The following is a 19,132-nucleotide window of genomic DNA, read 5'->3' on the forward strand; positions in this document are numbered from 1 at the left end:
AATCTTCCAGAATTTGCTTTTTTTCCGGGGGGTGCGGGTGGGGTGGGGTTATAAACAAGAATAATGTTATACAAATGAGTATACTGTACCAAGTATTCTTATGTCATTTGTATATCACAAAAATAGCATAATAAATGGGAAATATCTACAACATATGTTTCATTATTAGTGGTCAAGGTAGAAGTTCTTAGTTCATGAATTGGTTTAAACAGTTAGGAAGAAGAAGGGAAGAAAGGGCTGGAGGGGGGAATGGCGAGTGGAGTGGGGAAGAATTTGCTTTTCTGCTTTGAAACTCTTGATCTTGGTGTCTTGGCTGTCTTGGAGCCGAGGTGAAAATGTTCACCACTTTTGATGATTTCATTCTTTATGTTACATAGGATAACACCTAGAGCAGAGATTGCTTGAACCTGTAGTCACTAGGACTTTGCACACATGGCGAGGTTTGCGTAGGTGAGAGCATCACTGCTTCCCCCCCCCATAGCTAGCATACCAAGTTATTTTCCCTTCTCCATGTTTGCTACCTCCTGACCTGCCATTGCTAAACTCTGCTCTTTTAGCATGTGTTCTGCAGAATTTTACTTTACAAAGTTTGCATGCATGTTTTATGTCTGTTTTTCTCCTGCACAGGATCATGACTTCTTGTGTGCCTCTGGTGTTTCCAATATATTTGGCCCTGGAACCTGAATCCCAAAGGCAGCTGTCCAGGTTCTTGATAATATTGAGAAATGCTTGGAAATGAGGCAGCAATCTCTGTAAACCTCTGTCTCATAACAAACTTTATATCTTATAGTTTGTGTTGATGCATTGTGATTTGTTGATAAAATTGTTAAATCATCTACAATGTCTGGTGTTGCCTTATGCTTTCTAAGAAAGTGGGAAATCATCTGCAATATTATTACATATGTATGTATGTAAGATCTATCAAAGAATCTAAATGAAATGAGTAAATTTAAAGTTTTTGCATATAAGACTGCATTATATCTGAAATACACTTCAGATCTTTGGAAATGCAAATTACAATTTAAAATAAATGTTACTGATACAGAAAGGTGGCGAAATTATGTCCTGCCGTTTCATACTGTTTCTTCACCTGCCTCTTGCCCTTTCGGTCCAGTCTCGTTGCCCTAGCTTTGTTTGCTTGTCAGATTGACAAATATCCATTTCCTACCCCTGGTAGTCTGCCTCAGGCACAGGCAGCCTTCGGCCCTCCAGATGTTTTGGCCTACAACTCCCATGATCCCTAGCTAACAGGACCAGGGGTCAAGGATGATGGGAATTGTCGTCCAAAACATCTGGAGGGCTGAAGGTTGCCTATGCCTGGTCTCCCTTTTTCTTTTCCTGCTCAATAGCCTCTGTAGAGTCTGAAGTTGGTGGCCTTGCGGGAGAGATGGGCAGTTTCCAGTTCTGTGACCTCACGAATCCTGTACTGAGATGACATGCACAAGACGGGTAGAGCCACCCTTTTATGAAAAGTCCTTTTTTTGTAAGGTTCTTGCTCAACAGCCTTAACAGAAGTATCGAAGGGGGAGGTGTTAACAGCCCGTTAAGCAAAGGTCTTTTCTTATTCTTCAAGACGCCTGTGCCTCTTGAGACTCCATCATTGACACCTGAGCTCAGCATCCCATACAGTCCAACAAAAGCACAAAAACAAATGCCAAGTTCACCAACATTACAATCTCTTTTAACTGCATAAATACCTCCTCTGCCAGCTATTAATATAGCAAACTCTAATTTAGTCCATGTGCTCAAAATTCCTTGCGATTCCTCAGTTCTTGCTGGCAGGTCTTTTTTTTTTTTTTAAAGAACAGAGACATCGGAATTATCCTGCAAGCAGTTTATTATAAACTTCCTAGGAATTACTGCCCTTGCAGTGTTTCCCTGGGAGATTTCATGATCTGGACTTTGGAGCAACGTTTTCAAATAAGACTTCTGCAGCTGCAGCTGATGGATTTGGAACTTCTCCACTGTCTATCTTTCTGAATGAAGAAATGTGCGCGTTATCCCTTCCTGACCAAATCACTGACACATGGCTATTGGTGGTATAGGTAAAGGTAAAGGTACCCCTGCCCGTACGGGCCAGTCTTGACAGACTCTAGGGTTGTGCGCCCATCTCACTCTAGAGGCCGGGGGCCAGCGCTGTCCGGAGACACTTCCGGGTCACATGGCCAGCGTGACATCGCTGCTCTGGCGAGCCAGAGCCGCACACGGAAACGCCGTTTACCTTCCCGCCAGTAAGCGGTCCCTATTTATCTACTTGCACCCGGGGGTGCTTTCGAACTGCTAGGTTGGCAGGCGCTGGGACCGAGCAACGGGAGCGCACCCCGCCGCGGGGATTCGAACCCCCGACCTTTCGACCTTTCGATCGGCAAGCCCTAGGCGCTGAGGCTTTTACCCACAGCGCCACCCGCATCCCATTGGTGGTATGCTTGGTGCTAAAATAAACTTTCTGACTACAGCAGCACTGGAGGCGCTTAATTTCACGCCAGAAAGTTTTGCTGAAAGCATAGTAAATGAAAGGGTTGTAGGCTGTTGAGGATTTAGCAAAAAGACATGGCAACAAGGTAACGATGGGCGGTATTGATTCACTGGAGTGAAATATTGACCAGAAGCTGACTGCGGCATATGGTGTCCATGCGCTGAGGAATCCCACGCTGATCAGTACAGCCATCTGTAAAAACAACCACTTATAGTTAGTTAGTTAGTTACTGGCTGGCTTTTTATATTTTCTCCTTCTCTATCTGTTATTTCGAATCGGTGAGAGAGAAATGAAGGATTAGTGCTTTAACATTTAAGAGATATTTAAACAATTGGCTCTTGCATTAATTTTAGGCTGTCCATTTTATCCTAAGACCCAAAAGCAGTATCCTCTGCAGTACAGCAGCCCTCCAGCAGAATAAAATAACACAAGATCAGGATAAGAAATTAAGAACAGCATCCTTTGTGTTTATCAGATGCTTTACATCATAATGGAATGTCACCTGTTTCAAATTATAGTCCTATAGAAGAAAATATGCCAGGACCTCAGCATCTCACACAATAGCAATATATATACTGTACCACATGCTTCCTCTATGAGCCCATGTATTGCAAGATCTGAGAGTCTTACAGTATACAGGTTCATCATTAAGTTAGTCCCCAGTATGTATGTGGCTGCGAAAACCCAACCAGATGGGTGGGGTATAAATATTTATTTATTTATAATATTATTTCTCGTTAATACAATAAACTTCCATACAAATGAATCTAACAACAGAGGAGTTGTTCAATGTCTGCAACTCAAATGGAACACAAACCATACATGAAGGCAAACACACACAAACAACCCAGTCCATAGCATCCATAAGTGCTTTGGCATTTTCCCAATATTTTGACAATAATTTTCAATTTGTAGGGCCAGAATCAATGTCTGAGTCAAAGGAACACTGTGTTCCTATTGCTCTTTAAAATACAAAAATAGTCTGCTCACAACAAGACATACCCACCAATGTCAATTTCTTCTCCAGCTTGGCTGCATTTGAAGTCCTGTTGAAGTTCTGCATCTTTTGATAGGTTTTATGAACCTTCCAGGCTATACCCAAGTAACAGATGGTGATGGTAATTGCTGGCAGAATGGTGCACAGAATGAACATGCTCAGAATAAAGCAAAGCCCATTGGCCGAGTTGTGGAACTGGCTCCAGGCTATGGTGCAGGAAGTGCCAAATGGTTCTGGGCCGTAATGCCCCCAGCCCAGCAGAGGCAACGTGGCCCAGAGGGCTGCATACAGCCAGATCAAGGCAATAGAAACATGGATGACTTTTCTGTTGATTGTATTACCTAGGAATAGAAAAGAAAGTAGAATATAGACACCAACACTATTTGAATAACATAGAAATGTGCCAGGCAATTATCTCTGTCACTCTGTTGTCCAGCTTTCCTGAGTTTCAGACCTCTCAGGTTCTATTTGGAGATGGCAAGGACTGAGCATGCGATTTTCTGCATGCCCTGTAAGCCATGACCCTTCGCTTGGGCTGTGGAGACATTATGTACGTGATCTCCGTCAAAAATAACTGTTTGAGTTATGGCTATATAGACATACTTTAGAACACACTCGTCTAGTGTGATACTTTTGTGTATATTGCCTGACAACATTTACAGGCCTCTATAAAGCATTCTCAGGGAAGCTTAAGATATTTCCATTGGTCACCAGATGTGGTTAACTATCTTTGGCTAGTAGCAGAGGTACACAGCCAATGTAAAGAAGAACAGTGTTTTTCACACCAGCACCACAGTGCCAACTCCTACATGGTATTATGCATTTCAATTTACAGCTCAAAACATGTTTACGGCCAGACTGTATATCCGCCCCCATTGTTTACTGCAGTATTGCTAAATATATCTGATCTATAAACACACAGAAAAGGTCTGATAGGCTCTTTAAAATATTATTCCCTTGGCCTTGACATGAAGTCTAAAGCTTTGAAATTGTTTCACCTTTGCCACCCTTCTGTGCTTTGTTACTCACTATTGGACTTTGAAGAGTGGGTTACAAGAAAGCGGATGACAGCCATCACAGACAAGGTCATCATGCTGGCGACACCAAAGAGGAAACCCATCAGGGCATAATAAATGCAAGTTGCATCGCCCCCCAGCCAGGCATGGTTCCAGGCAGAAGCAATAGCCAGGGGATACATGCTGATGGCCATTCCAAGATCGGTTACGGCCAAATTAACCGTCAGGAGCTCAGGTGACCTGAGATGGGAGGAGCGCTTCACAGCTACCGCCAGGACAGCTGAATTCCCCAGAACTGTCAGGATGCCTGAAAGGAGGAGGAGGAAAGCAGTGTGGTTTTCAGGCATTCATAATCAGTCAACAAACCGGTGCAAGATGCAGACATCATGACCCACAGCCAGTGAATACTCTATAACTCAAGGTTTAGAAGCCATAGCAGTCTTCTTTTTTAACGAGAAGTAGGCATTTTATTCACAGGCCTTTCTCCACAATAGGTAATGTGTTACTCAAAGTAACATGAAACAGCTTGTGAATTTATATCAGTGGATCTGTGACTGAAGGACAGGTAAGGGTCAGAGCAAAAGTGGATTCTGTTTCAGCCACAAATTAGTCACTTTCTAGCATCTACTCTTGATACCTGTGGTATGCTCTCTTCAACACTGTAGAGTTATTATCTTGACATCGTAAAAGGTGAATTGAAATGTGCATCCAAAAGAAAATGTTGGTGGGGTCGCCTGCCATTCCACAGCATAGCAATCCCTAGAGTAGTAAGACGTGGGGAGGGCGAGAAGGTTGTCCAGTCCTGACACCCTTGTTGGTGCAAACTGTGCTCAATAGCAGATTTTCGGACAAGACAAAATGGGTGGAAGTGATTGGGAATATGGTTCTGGACACTCCCAATCTTATGATTCCGTGGGTCTCAACGTTCAAGCTCTCTCCCTCCTCCACCCCCAAACCTTGATAGCCATGTCTCGAGGTTTCATGGCCTCAGTGAAAACTACTAAGTAGCATCTGCACTCACCTGATCAAATCATTGATTTAGGCTGTATTCCTACACACAATTACTTACCTGGAAGTAAGTCACAATGAAGTCATCTAACCTTACATTTCAGTAGACATGTATAGGATTGCACTGCCAGTTTGTTGTCAGCTCTGGACACAAAGTTGTCCTGAGCACCTTGAAAGAAGGATTGAAAGAAAGGGTGGTGTCCAGAGAAGTAGCTCCACTAGCACTAGAACTTTTGTTTGTGTACAGAACAACCCTTGCTGCTTCTCCCCTTGTGCCTGCTCCACAGATCTGCTCCGGAGGGTGAACCACAGAAAATAAGACGGAACCCTTTCTCTACCATTTACATGTGAAGAGAACATCTTGTTAAGGGCCACCCCAATCTCTGCCAAGTGGTGTGAGGTTCCAGGAGTCTTCGCCCTTATCCAGGGTTCATGTTTCTTTTGGAAAAATGAGGCACAGCGGAGTCTTTAAGATAATATGGTTTTACTTACACATATATACACCTTAACCTTGATGGAGGGAGTGCAGAGGGTGAATGTCATTTTGCCAACCTTTCAGGGCAAAGTCTTCCCATTATAGCTTTCAAAAACTAGCTTATGACTAGAGTATCTAGCGATGGCTTCGATAGTGGAGGGGACCATTTCAGCCACCACAGATAAAAGCCTTCATGTGACCTTTTCAGTCTCTGCACTCATTTCACAAGTCTGTGCCAACTCATCCAACAGAGATTCAGACACCATTAGGAGAATGTGTGAGGGGAACCGTGTAGGATACTTGCACCTCCGCATGCCTCATGCTCATGCCCCTGTCCACAAACTCTGCTGCACATAGAAATCCTTCACCCACTAGCTGTCACCATCAAAAATAATACGTGTGTTTATCTCAAAATGCTAATGAGCTTCAGCCGACTTTGACCTGCGACCTCCTTCCAAACAGCATATTCTGCAAAACTCCATCCATCTATAGGAGCCTTTGCCACCATGGACCAATCTCCAGATATTTTGGATTACAGTAGCAGTGCTGGCTGCAACTGGTGGGAGTTATAGTCCAAAATTATTATTATTATTTATTAAATTTGCTAGTTGCTTTTTCTTGCCCAAAGCAAGCTACTAACTAACTAACTAACTAACTAATTAACAAAAAACCCCCACATAGATACATTAAAACCAAGCAGGGAAAGAAAAACATTTTTGAGGGCACGTGACTGATGAAGGCTGATTTAAACTAAATTTTGAATGAGCTGCTAAATCATGTACTATATGTGTCTTTCTGTAATGCATGCAACAGTCAAATATACAACTCAGAAATTATTCAGTTTCCAGAAAAAGCCTAATAATAAAAAACTTTTAAAACCCTATATCCACACTCAAGCCACACATCCTCCAACCCCTCTGAAGACAAAATAACAGTACACCATAGCACCAAAACAAGAGAGAAGCAACTTTACTTTATAGCAATAAACAGTCAATCATGGAGACCTCACTGCTGCTTGCACTAGAAGTCCTCTAAATACGCAGTCCCGAATGAGCAGAAAGGCAGGACTTACCTATAACCAAAAGAAACACCCCTGCTCCATAATCCCCTGAGGGGTGCAGTTTGGAGATGTAGTGCTCTTCCATGTCCCGTTGTGGAGATGGAGAAAGTTCTGAAGCCAAGGAAAGCAGGGCGGTGGGGAGGAGAGGCAACTCCTTAGCTTGGCTGCTGGGCAGACAGGGACAGCGAGGACAGTCCCAACCCCCTGCAATGGAGGAATATATGGCTGGCCCATCTGGGGATCAAACCTGCCACTGTGGCAATTTATTTGTTAAGAGGGAAAGGGAACAGTTCTTCATAAGGATCAGAATAAATGGGGCTGAAATTGCGTCCTTGAAAGCACCATCCTGGATTTGGAAAACTGATACCAGGAGCCATGGGTGCAAACAGCATTTATTGTGGGGCAGGCTTTATCTTGGAGGCTAAGGGCAGAGTCATCTGTGATGCAATTGGTCAGTTAGTTAAGTATTTTTATTGATTTACTTGATTTAGAGGGGGCAGCTCCCCCCCCCCGCCTCCCTGGCTACGCCCATGCCAGGAGCCTGACACATTGTCTTGGGTGGGGTGATGCTTTCAAGAAAGCAATCCCCAATATTCATTTTCTTTCGTTTTATGAACTGGTTTTATAATGTGGTTTGGTTTTATAATGTGTTAAAGAAAGCAATAATATTTTGCTATCATCATGATAGCTTCTACGGATAAATTTGACTAAGAACACTTTGTCGCGTCCCTTGAGAGAAGCAGGGCTTGTGGCTGATGGTTTTCTCAGGGCCCAGGGGTGCTGCATCGCGCGAGGTTCATTGTGACATCTCCCTCTGCTGGCTCATTGGTCGCCAGAGCTCTAGAAGGCCTGGGATCTCCTATGCTTGGATCATTCTGTGCTTGTGAGAGTAGAGAGAGCATGTAAGTAGGATTTCTTTCAGCGTATCGGATCCTCTTAATTGAGGGTCCGCGTTGCGCACAGGCAATAGGTGCAGCCCCCCTTCCTTGCGAGTGGTGGTGTGATCGAGGGGGGCCTTTAAAAGGCAGCGGCGTGGCGTTGGGGGGGGGGTTACCTGGGTTTGCGCTGCCAAACACCTGCCACCCACCCTCGATTTAGGTTTGTGCTTTGGCCTTGCTCTGGACTTTGGTTGGTCGCCTGTTTTGGAACAGGGGCTGGGTAGGAATTTTTTCCATTTGGCAAATTGGTACTGGCCTCTTGGTCTTTGCCTACCTCTTAGCAATTGTCACAACTTTGTAAGGTTTGGCGGTAAGGCATTGGCTTAGTGAAATGTGGGGGAGGGGAGGGGTGGCCATCACCTGCCCCTCCAGGTACAAGGGTATTCTGCTAAAGGAATCCGCAGGTCCGGATCTCGTCCAAAGTCTGCTTGGGAGGCTAGGGCCATGCCAGGACCCAGCGGGAACCCCGGGGTGAGTTTCAGTTGGTCGCCATTGATGGAGCTCCCTCTGTTGGTGGTTTACTCTTCCAGACTTCCTGCAAGACGGGCAGGAGTCTGATATAGTTATTGCCAATGCCTAAGCCAGGCATGCCCAAAGTCCGTTTCGGGGGCCTAATTTGCAAGTAAAGTATGGATTAACCAGTGAAACACAATGGCAATACATCCAATTGAAACATATGTTGGAAAGGCAGTTTGGCCCTGACGCTATAGCAGCATCGGAAACACCCATGTTGCTACAAGATTTAATTTCTGCAGCAAAAACAAAAAACTCTACACTTGCACTATATAAAACTCTACTCAACAGGAAGAAATATGATTTAGAATATGATAGACAAAAATGAAGAGTTGGGGCTCCAGATAAGAAATAATATATGGGAGTCAAGTATAAAATCAACAGAAACAGCCTCTGTGGATCTAAGACTAAGACTTATTCAACAGAAAATAATATTCAGAGTCCACTGGACTCCAGCAAAACTATACCAGAAGAAAATAACAAGTACAGACAACTGCTGGAGATGTGGGAGTAAAAATGCGTACATATGATGATTCAATGCCCGATAATAAGATCATTTAGGTGTGAGGTGAGGATATTTATAGCAAGAGTAATAAAAAGAAATTGTTATTTAGCGGAATTAAATTTAATTCTAAATTATATTCTGGAAACGTGGGAGATTACAAGGGGTAAAAAAAAAAAAAGGATGTCCCGTGCGATATTAGAAGCAAAAAAACTTGTTTTGATGATTTGGAAGAGCCGCAAAAAGATTCCATTGAGCACATGAATTGATAATATGGACAGACTAGCTACATACAAACAAATTGCCTGTCGATGCAAATTAAGAATGGATAAATATGAAGAAATCTGGAAGGAATATTTAAGCGATAAGGCGGATAATGGTGGGAAGTAGGGGGAGGAGAGAGAGGCGGGGAAATATTGTTAAAAAGGTGTAGTCATAGGTATATCAGTGTATCCAAATCTGAATGGTCAAACTGTGTTATTAGTGTTATGGTTTTTGTTGTGTGTGTGCCCAAAGTCCGTTTCGGGGGCCTATTTCCCGGGGTAAAATCACTGAAAAAAACCTCAACGGTTAAACCCAATACCACTCACATTGCTGTGCTCAAGAAAGTTGTGGCCTAAATTTTGCCCATTCACCTTCAGAGTCCAATGCTGTCTCAATGTGTTCTCCTTCTCTTGGGGTTGGGCCTTGATGCGCAACTGAGTTCTGTGGTGATAGGGAGCTTAGAGGCGCGAATGCAAAAAGCAGTTTCGGGACGTAGATCAGGAGGGGACGAACTGTCAGCCCCATTTCTCACATTTTCCTCTTTCTTTTCTAGGTTTACCAGGTTGCGAAAAGCCTTTTCGAGGATGGCAAGGAAAAATAAAGTGGGCCCTGTCCCCGAGTCCTCCCCGCCGCCCCCCGCCCGGCCCTCCGCCCCCCCCTGCAAGCCCCTTTTCGTAAGGACTTCCAAGGTAAAACCTATAGAAAAGCCTAGAGAAGCTGACTCCAGTCCCTGAGATTTCTCAGGGAAGGTCTCTGTCTGAGGCCTGTTTGGAGCTTTAGGTCATCATATCCCATGTGGCTCTTTGTTTCCCCGCAGGCTCAGGAAAAAAAGAAGGAAAGTCCCCCTGAAGGTAATGTCTGTTTCTAGGGATGTGTTCAGAAAGTCTCTCTCTCTCTGTGTGTGAAAGAAGCCTCTCTAACTGGCAGCCTTCTCTTCTTTCCCTTTCAGAAGAGCTCGTCCTGGAAGACCTGGAGGAAGAGGAGGAAGACCTTGGGGCACCTTAACCCATCATTAAGGGTTCTTGGCTGTTGTCAAGTTGTGCTTCTGTGTCTTTCCTTGAAGGTTGCGGAGATGAGGTGGTGGCGCAGCCTTGTCCCGCTGCCTCTCAGCAGGCGCCGCCCCAGGCCAAGGCCGTTTGCCGGGCCCAGCCGTGGAAGCAGCAGCCCCTGCCAGGATTGGGGGGGGGGGGGAAGGCTGTGGTCCAGAGCATCTCTCCCAGGCTCTGGCAGCGCATCCGGAAGGTGTGGGACTAGAGAGAGGTTTGGGATGGGGAAAGGCATTCAGCTGTGAACCTCGCTATGGGAAGTCAGTCTCTCATTTCCTTCACTGAGGGGCAAAGGGGTGGGGATTAGGAAGCTAAGGAAAAGCAGAAGAAAAATAAAACCTGAATAAATATCTAAGGCAGGAGGGAAGCCAGAAGCAGCCACAACAATTTTTTTGTATTTTAGATTTTTGTACACAGCTTTGTGGGCCTCGGGCTTTTAAGCAATTTATTAATTCGGAAAATACATTTTAAAAAAATTATTGGCTCCTATTGTTTCAATTTCCTGTTCGCACCAAAGGTAACTGTCAGGGTTGCTTCAAGATCCTAGCTCACAGAGGATCACGCTAGCCAACGGTCATTAAGTAAAAGTCTTTATTGAGTTACAGTTTCCATTCTCAAGCTGCTGCGTGCAACCCTACGTCTAGTAGCTAGATCGGCGAAGCTCCGTCTGAATCTCCGCCCCTCGTACACCAACTTAATATCCTAGCCCTGCTCCACCTTTTCCGCCTGACTGTTCTTCTCTGGGTCCCTCTGCCCCCCTGGGTCTCTTCCTTCCGGGATTCTTCGGACGCTGACCCCCCGGACTCTCCTGTCTCCTTGCGCCGGGCTTTAGGACCCGGCTCTCTTTCCGGGCTGCCTACTGCGCCTCCTTCCTGTGCATTTGAACTTGGCGCGCGCGCCCAACCTTCCACCTTCCGTCTAACCGTTTCTTCGCTCCCAGATGGAGGTGTGGCCACCCCTGACTCGTGCCCTCCCTCCTGCTGTGAGCTGCCAGCGCTTGCCCCCTGGCTCCTTTCCTCTTCCCTGCTCTCTGGCGGTGACGCTGGACCCGATCTCCAACTGCTCTCCTCTGATTCCCCTCTGGCTCTATCTCCCTGGGGTGCCCCCCTAAACTCCCCCCTTGCCTTGGCCACTGGTGCTCCTTTCTGTGAATCCTCCGACTCACTGGAGAGACTCGGAGATCTCGGGTCGTCGTCATCGCTCATCCTTTCTTCTGCCTCCTCCCCTTCGCTCTCTGTTTCCTCCCTTGCCCTTGCCTCTGCTCCTGAACCCCTGACATCCATCCCCCCCTCGAAGCCCCCCACTCCCCCTTCCCCTCCTTCCGGTGCTGGAGCTGGGTGCTGCTGCGTCAAGGAGACGAATGTCGGGTACCGTTCGGTTCCCGTAGCGGGCCTCCCTCCGAAGTCTTCCGGTTCTTCCTCCCTTCTCTCGTCGACGACGGTCACCTCTGCTTCCATCTCTGTGCCGCCGTGCTCGAAACCTGGATCGTCCCCGAAAATGTCCATGTCCGTCTCTCCCTCGCTTCCTCCAGGCGGCGTTGCTCGGCCTGGACCTTCTTGCCACTTCCTGCGCCACTGTTCCTCTGGTTTGTCGTCCCACCAATACGAGGGTTCTGAGGCAGATCCCGAGGGCGACCCCTCCGGGGAACGGACGTCTCGTATCGGGTCCTCGTCAGAGTCGAACCCCCGGAACGTGCTGCCCGAAAGCGTGGGTGTGAAAAGCCAGTCGTCGAAAAAGTCTGCTGGCATCGGTCTATGTGGGAAGAGGGCATGAAACTCGTCTTTGAGCAGAGGTTCGTCCAAGGCGTAGTCCGGCACCCAACTGTTCGCCCTGGCCGGGGTGCCCTCCCTGGCGAGAAGGTATTCTACCCCTTCTTCCCCCCATCTGGAATCCAAAATCTCTGTGACTTCGTTGATGCGCTCCTTCTGTGCCACTCCTGCGTGCCCTGTTCTGTCTCTGGCCGGACTCTGCGCCGTTCCGGGTTCCTGAAACCTGTGCGGTGCCTTGTAGGGCGTGAGCACCGATCTGTGGAATACCGGATGCATTCTGGAACCCTCCGGAAGCGCCAGCCTGAAGGCCACCGGGTTGACCTGCTCTTCGACTTGATAGGGCCCCAGTTGCTTATGCCCTAGTTTCTTCTTGGCCAACGACCTGGCCGGCACTGCGTGGGCTGCTAACCAGACCCAGTCCCCCACGTGTAGCTCTTCGCCAACCCTTCTGCGTTTGTCCGCTTGTACCTTGTATGCGTGCTTGGCCAGCTCCAGGTGGCGCCTCAGCTGATCGTGGACTTCCTGCAGTTCCGACGCGAACGCATCTGCCGTCTGCGGCTCCCCTTCCCCCAGCCTTTCCAGTCCCGGGAAGGTTCTGGGGTGCCTCCCGTTGTTGGCGAAGAACGGTGTGACCCCCGTGGACACGTGCTTCGTGTTGTTGTAAGCGAACTCGGCGAGCGGCAGGTAATCCACCCACGTCGCAGGCTGTTGATTTGCATAGCACCTCAAGTACTGCTGCATGATGGCATTGACCCGTTCTGCTTGCCCGTTGGTTTGCGGGTGTCTCGCCGACGCCAGGTTGATCTTGACGTTCAGGAAGCCCATCAGCCGCTGCCAGAAATTTGATATGAACTGCCGCCCCCGGTCGGACAGAATAGACCGTGGCAGACCGTGAACCTTGAACACGTGGTCTATGAACAGTTTGGCGGTTTGTTCCGCCGTGGCCACCTTCGCACACGGAATGAAATGTGCCATCTTGGAGAACAAGTCCACCACCACCAGCACTGCCGTCTTGCCCCTCGAGCTGGGCAGATCCGTGACAAAGTCCAGGGCCACCCTCTCCCAAGGTTCGGCCGGAGTTTGCAGCGGTTCCAACAGTCCGGCCGGCGGTCTAAGCACTGGCTTCGCCCTCTGGCAGGTGTCACACCTCGCCACGTAGTCCGCGACCTCCCTTCTCATTCCAGGCCACCAGAAATCCCTGGCTACGAGTTCCACCGTCTTCTCCTTGCCGAAGTGCCCTGCAGTGGGCGCGTCGTGCAGCTGCTGCAGCACCTTGGCGCGAAGTTCGTCTCCCGGCACGTAGATGGCCCCTTTACGGATGAGCAATCCATCTCTTAGCTGGAAACCGTCGGCCGCTGCTTTGCCCCTTTGCACCTCTGAGATCTTTGCTTGCGCGAAGGAGTCCCCTTGCAACGCTCGTCGCACCGCCTCCAGATCCACGGTTGCCGCGGCGCACGCCCACACTGTTGGTGCGAAGATGTGCATGGCGGCCGCTGGCGTTGCTTCCTCCAGATACTGTGGCTTGCGGGAGAGAGCGTCCGCCATGATGTTGGTGTCCCCCGGGACATACTCTATTCGGAAGTCGAAGTTCGCAAAGAACTCAGCCCAACGTATCTGCCTCTGGTTCAGGAACTGTGCCGTGCGCCAGTGCTCTAGGTTCTTGTGGTCCGTGCAAACCTGCACCGTGTGCTTGGCGCCGATCAGAAAGTGCCTCCACGCCTTGAACGCTGCATGAATGGCCAGCAACTCCCTGTCCCATATGGTGTAGTTCTGCTCGGACTTGCTGAGCTTCCTGGAGTAAAACGCTCCCGGTCGCCACACCCCCTGCGGGTCTTTCTGCAGCAGGACCGCCCCCACGGCTCTGTCCGAGGCGTCAGTCTCCACCCTCATCGGCTTGCTGGGGTTGACATGAAGCAGCTGCTCTTCCGACGCGAAGAGACGCTTGAGTGCCTGAAAGGACTGTTCCGCCTGCTCTGTCCAAATGAACTTCTTTTTCTTGGAGCTAAGCGTGTCAGTGATGGCCGCCGTCTGCATAGCGAAGCCCTTGATAAACTTGCGATAGAAGTTCGCAAAGCCGACAAACCGTTGGACCTCCTTCCGGTTGCGCGGGCTCTTCCAATCCAACACCGCTCGAACCTTGGCGCTGTCCATGGCGAGCCCCTTGTCAGACAGCTTGTAGCCCAGAAAATCCACCTCCGTCACGTCAAATTGGCACTTCTCCAGCTTGGCGTAGAGCCTATGGTGCTTCAGCCTGTTCAGTACTTCCTTGACGTGTTTGTCATGCTCCTGTTGCGACTCCGAAAAGATCAGGATGTCATCTAAGAAACAGACGCACGTCTTGTAGAGAAGTCCCGCCAACACGTGATGCATGAATGCTTGAAAAACGTGGGAGCCATTTTGCAATCCAAAAGGCATAACTCTATATTCGTAGGTCCCCAGTGGCGTGAACATGGCTGTTTTCCACTCGTCTCCCTCCCGCATGCGAATGAGGTTGTACGCACCTCGCAGATCCAATTTGGTGAACACTCTGCCCTTCCGCACCTTTGCGAGGAGGTCGTCAATTCGGGGCATGGGGAAGTCCGACGGCTTAGTCACACTGTTCAAGGTCCTGTAATCCACTACGAGCCTCTTTTGGGGCGTATCCCGCTTCTTAACGAAGAACACCGGGCTGCCTCCCACCGCCTTGGACTCTCGGATGAAACCGCGCTCCAAATTATGATCTATGAACTCCTTGAGTTCTTGCAGCTCGTCCTCTGACATGGAATACAGTCTCCCCTTAGGCAGCGCCGCCCCTGGCAGCAGGTCAATCTTGCAGTCATATGGCCTGTGAGGGGGTAGCCTGTCTGCCTCCTTCTCGCAGAAAACTTCCAAAAATTCTGCGTACTTGTGGGGAATCGCTTGCAGCGTGCCTAGCAGTAGCTGTGACTCTTCTTCCTCTCCTTCCTGCCTGGGCACGATGCAGTGTTCAGCACAAAAGGAAGAGCCGAAGGTCAGCTGCCTCTGGTACCAAGCCAGCGTTGGGCTGTGTTTGTCCAGCCAACTCATGCCCAACACAATGGGCGTGTCCGACAATTGAGTGACGTTGAAGCTGATGACTTCTTGGTGATTCCCAAGTCGCATCACCATCGGTGGCGTCTGCTGCACCACTTGCCCTCCTAGCAGCTCCCTGCCATCCACCGTGACCACCTGCAGGGGCAGTGTGGCCGGCAGCAACTGTATAGCATGCTGGTTGACGAAGTCCTGCCCCATAAAGTCCGCATTGCTGCCTGAGTCAATGGTGATTGGCACGTCCATGGTGATGCCATTGGGCAGCTGGAGCGACGCGGTGAGCCTCACCACTGGTTTGGGCGGGAGGGGGTTCACGGGCTGTAAAATCTCTGGGGACTGCATCATTAATACGTCTGGCTGGGCCCCAGTGCCTCTTCCTCCAGCCAGACAGCGTCGTTTCCCTGCTGTGGTTCTCCTTGCTGCGTTGCTGCAGTCGCCATTGCTGAGGCTGCAGTGAGCTTGTGGAGCCTCTGGGGACACTCTTTCGCCATATGCCCTGGCTCCTCACAGACGTAACACTTCCTGTTCCCTCTAGGAGGCTTCGCTTTCACTGCTGCTGGTGCTAGGGCTCTGGTTGCTGACTGAGCCCTGGCACCTCCAACCTCCATCGGTTCAGCTCCTCCCCCTGGCGGAGGCGTGGATTGCGTACGTGCTGCTTCTCTGGGAAAGAAGGAGGAGCCCCTGGCTGGTTCGCGCCCTCCACGCCCTTCGTCCCTGCTCCACGGACGTCCTTCCAGCCGTACCCCCACTGCCAGCGCCCTCTGCACGACCTCCTGGGTGGTCCGGGGTCTCTCCCCCCTCGCAATCTCATCTTTTACAGAGCTGTTTAGTCCCTCCCAGAAAAGGTCTCTTACAGGGGTCGCATCTCTGTCCCATTCTAGGGCACTGGCCAAGGCGAAAAAGCGGGCATGGTACTGCCGTACGCTGGCCCTTCCCTGCTTCAGTCCATGAATCTGTTGCCGAGCAAGATCCACGTCAATGCTTGATAAAAAACACGCATCCATCGCTTTAATAAAGGCATTCGCATTTTGGAGCGCCGGATCGTTATCCCTCCATAAATTGCGCAGCCATGCTCTGGCATCCCCATGCAAATAAGACATGATGAACCCCACTTTCTCTTGCTCATCTCTAAAATCTTTACTCAGCAGTTGCAGTGCACACAGTACGTCTGCTTTAAAATTGGGATACTGTTGCAGGTTCCCATCGAAGTGAGAGACCAGACCGCCTGTGCGTCTCCCCAACCCAATCCCCTCTGGTTTGGGTGTCTGTTGCCCTTGCTTCGTAAGCACTTCCAACCTGACCTGGAGATCCCTGTAGGCGGCAGCTGCGTCCTCCTCTCTCTTCCTGGATGCGAGAGCCTCGGCATTCAGCTGTGACACTGCTTCTCTGAGTTCCGCTATCTGCTGTTCAGCCGTCATGTCGGCTGCCGTTCGTGAGCTCACTAGTAGGCACCTGCTTCTCTCCTCCCCTCGAGGCTGTAGATGCCCACAATACAGGAGACGGAGCTTACTGTCAGGGTTGCTTCAAGATCCTAGCTCACAGAGGATCACGCTAGCCAACGGTCATTAAGTAAAAGTCTTTATTGAGTTACAGTTTCCATTCTCAAGCTGCTGCGTGCAACCCTACGTCTAGTAGCTAGATCGGCGAAGCTCCGTCTGAATCTCCGCCCCTCGTACACCAACTTAATATCCTAGCCCTGCTCCACCTTTTCCGCCTGACTGTTCTTCTCTGGGTCCCTCTGCCCCCCTGGGTCTCTTCCTTCCGGGATTCTTCGGACGCTGACCCCCCGGACTCTCCTGTCTCCTTGCGCCGGGCTTTAGGACCCGGCTCTCTTTCCGGGCTGCCTACTGCGCCTCCTTCCTGTGCATTTGAACTTGGCGCGCGCGCCCAACCTTCCACCTTCCGTCTAACCGTTTCTTCGCTCCCAGATGGAGGTGTGGCCACCCCTGACTCGTGCCCTCCCTCCTGCTGTGAGCTGCCAGCGCTTGCCCCCTGGCTCCTTTCCTCTTCCCTGCTCTCTGGCGGTGACGCTGGACCCGATCTCCAACTGCTCTCCTCTGATTCCCCTCTGGCTCTATCTCCCTGGGGTGCCCCCCTAAACTCCCCCCTTGCCTTGGCCACTGGTGCTCCTTTCTGTGAATCCTCCGACTCACTGGAGAGACTCGGAGATCTCGGGTCGTCGTCATCGCTCATCCTTTCTTCTGCCTCCTCCCCTTCGCTCTCTGTTTCCTCCCTTGCCCTTGCCTCTGCTCCTGAACCCCTGACAGTAACTATCAGAATATATTGTACTAGGATGATTTTACAGATTCCCGAGTTGGAAGATGTTATCGATAGGTGGCAATGTTCCTCTCTGTACTCTACTTTCCGGGCACCCATATTGTCTAGCCTAAATGCCAGTAGCAGCCTTCAGCGGTGCATGCTGGTGCCTAGTGTTTTGTTGTCGCTCTTCTCTGTGAAAACAGAAGTGTGGGTCTGCATGCAGTGTTAGGTTTTATGCATTCTTCTTCCCCATTTTGTTTGACACTTCCTTTGCTTTCTCTTCCTAGACACCCCGTGAAGTGGCCCAGCAGGCGGTAGGTGCGGATGTGCATTGCGTGGGGGTGAGCACCTTGGCTGCTGTCCTGAACTCCTCAAAGAGCTGCATGCCGCCCAGACATTCTCGTCATGTGTGGAGGCGTCATCCCTCCCCAGGTACTGTGCACCACCTAGTGCTATTCCAAAGATGGCTTGTTGTGAGATGATTAAATTGTTCCCAGTGAGGTGGGGTCTCCATCTACCTTCTCCTCCTCCTCCTCCAGGGAAATGAACACCATTGAAAGGCTTTTAAAATAACATCTAGCTTTTGAAATGTGGAAATCCTTCCAGGCAAATTTTGGAAAGCGTTGTAGTTTCTAGGTTTAGGGTTCAGAGAACAACGCAGTTGAGAAGCAGCCTCCCAAAAGCTTTCGAAAACTGTCAATATTATCAAATAATTTAAAAATCACTTTTTAAACTTAAAAATATTCATAAACATTTTAAGAAATGAAGAAAAAAGGGACCAGTTTCCTTTACTGAAATAGAAAATATATTAAAAAAAATCTTCCAGAATTTGCTTTTTTTCCGGGGGGTGCGGGTGGGGTGGGGTTATAAACAAGAATAATGTTATACAAATGAGTATACTGTACCAAGTATTCTTATGTCATTTGTATATCACAAAAATAGCATAATAAATGGGAAATATCTACAACATATGTTTCATTATTAGTGGTCAAGGTAGAAGTTCTTAGTTCATGAATTGGTTTAAACAGTTAGGAAGAAGAAGGGAAGAAAGGGCTGGAGGGGGGAATGGCGAGTGGAGTGGGGAAGAATTTGCTTTTCTGCTTTGAAACTCTTGATCTTGGTGTCTTGGCTGTCTTGGAGCCGAGGTGAAAATGTTCACTACTTTTGATGATTTCATTCTTTATGTTACATAGGATAACACCTAGAGCAGAGATTGCTTGAACCTGTAGTCACTAGGACTTTGCACACATGGCGAGGTTTGCGTAGGTGAGAGCATCACTGCTTTCCCCCCCATAGCTAGCATACCAAGTTATTTTCCCTTCTCCATGTTTGCTACCTCCTGACCTGCCATTGCTAAACTCTGCTCTTTTAGCATGTGTTCTGCAGAATTTTACTTTACAAAGTTTGCATGCATGTTTTATGTCTGTTTTTCTCCTGCACAGGATCATGACTTCTTGTGTGCCTCTGGTGTTTCCAATATATTTGGCCCTGGAACCTGAATCCCAAAGGCAGCTGTCCAGGTTCTTGATAATATTGAGAAATGCTTGGAAATGAGGCAGCAATCTCTGTAAACCTCTGTCTCATAACAAACTTTATATCTTATAGTTTGTGTTGATGCATTGTGATTTGTTGATAAAATTGTTAAATCATCTACAATGTCTGGTGTTGCCTTATGCTTTCTAAGAAAGTGGGAAATCATCTGCAATATTATTACATATGTATGTATGTAAGATCTATCAAAGAATCTAAATGAAATGAGTA

At 48.8% G+C, this 19,132-nt stretch overlaps 1 protein-coding gene and 1 long non-coding RNA gene across 2 annotated transcripts; one reads left to right on the plus strand and one right to left on the minus strand.

Moving 5' to 3' along the window:
* Positions 1 to 1,342: 1,342 nt before the first annotated feature.
* On the minus strand, positions 1,343 to 8,073 carry LOC114593489 (opsin-5-like). The gene is made up of 5 exons (XM_077925350.1): positions 7,045 to 8,073; positions 4,503 to 4,796; positions 3,483 to 3,814; positions 2,393 to 2,668; positions 1,343 to 1,504 (listed from the first exon to the last, which is right to left on the minus strand). The coding sequence occupies exons 1-5, from the start codon at positions 7,115 to 7,117 to the stop codon at positions 1,343 to 1,345; spliced, it is 1,137 nt and encodes a 378-aa protein (XP_077781476.1). The 5' UTR covers positions 7,118 to 8,073.
* Positions 8,074 to 17,460: 9,387 nt separating this feature from the next.
* LOC144327342 (uncharacterized) lies at positions 17,461 to 19,027 on the plus strand. The gene is made up of 2 exons (XR_013392429.1): positions 17,461 to 17,803; positions 18,814 to 19,027. It is a non-coding gene; the product is annotated as an uncharacterized LOC144327342 (long non-coding RNA).
* The last annotated feature ends 105 nt before the right edge of the window (positions 19,028 to 19,132 follow it).

The sequence above is a fragment of the Podarcis muralis genome, chromosome 3 (genome assembly GCF_964188315.1).
Source record: "Podarcis muralis chromosome 3, rPodMur119.hap1.1, whole genome shotgun sequence".
Classification (NCBI taxonomy): Eukaryota; Metazoa; Chordata; class Lepidosauria; order Squamata; family Lacertidae; genus Podarcis; species Podarcis muralis.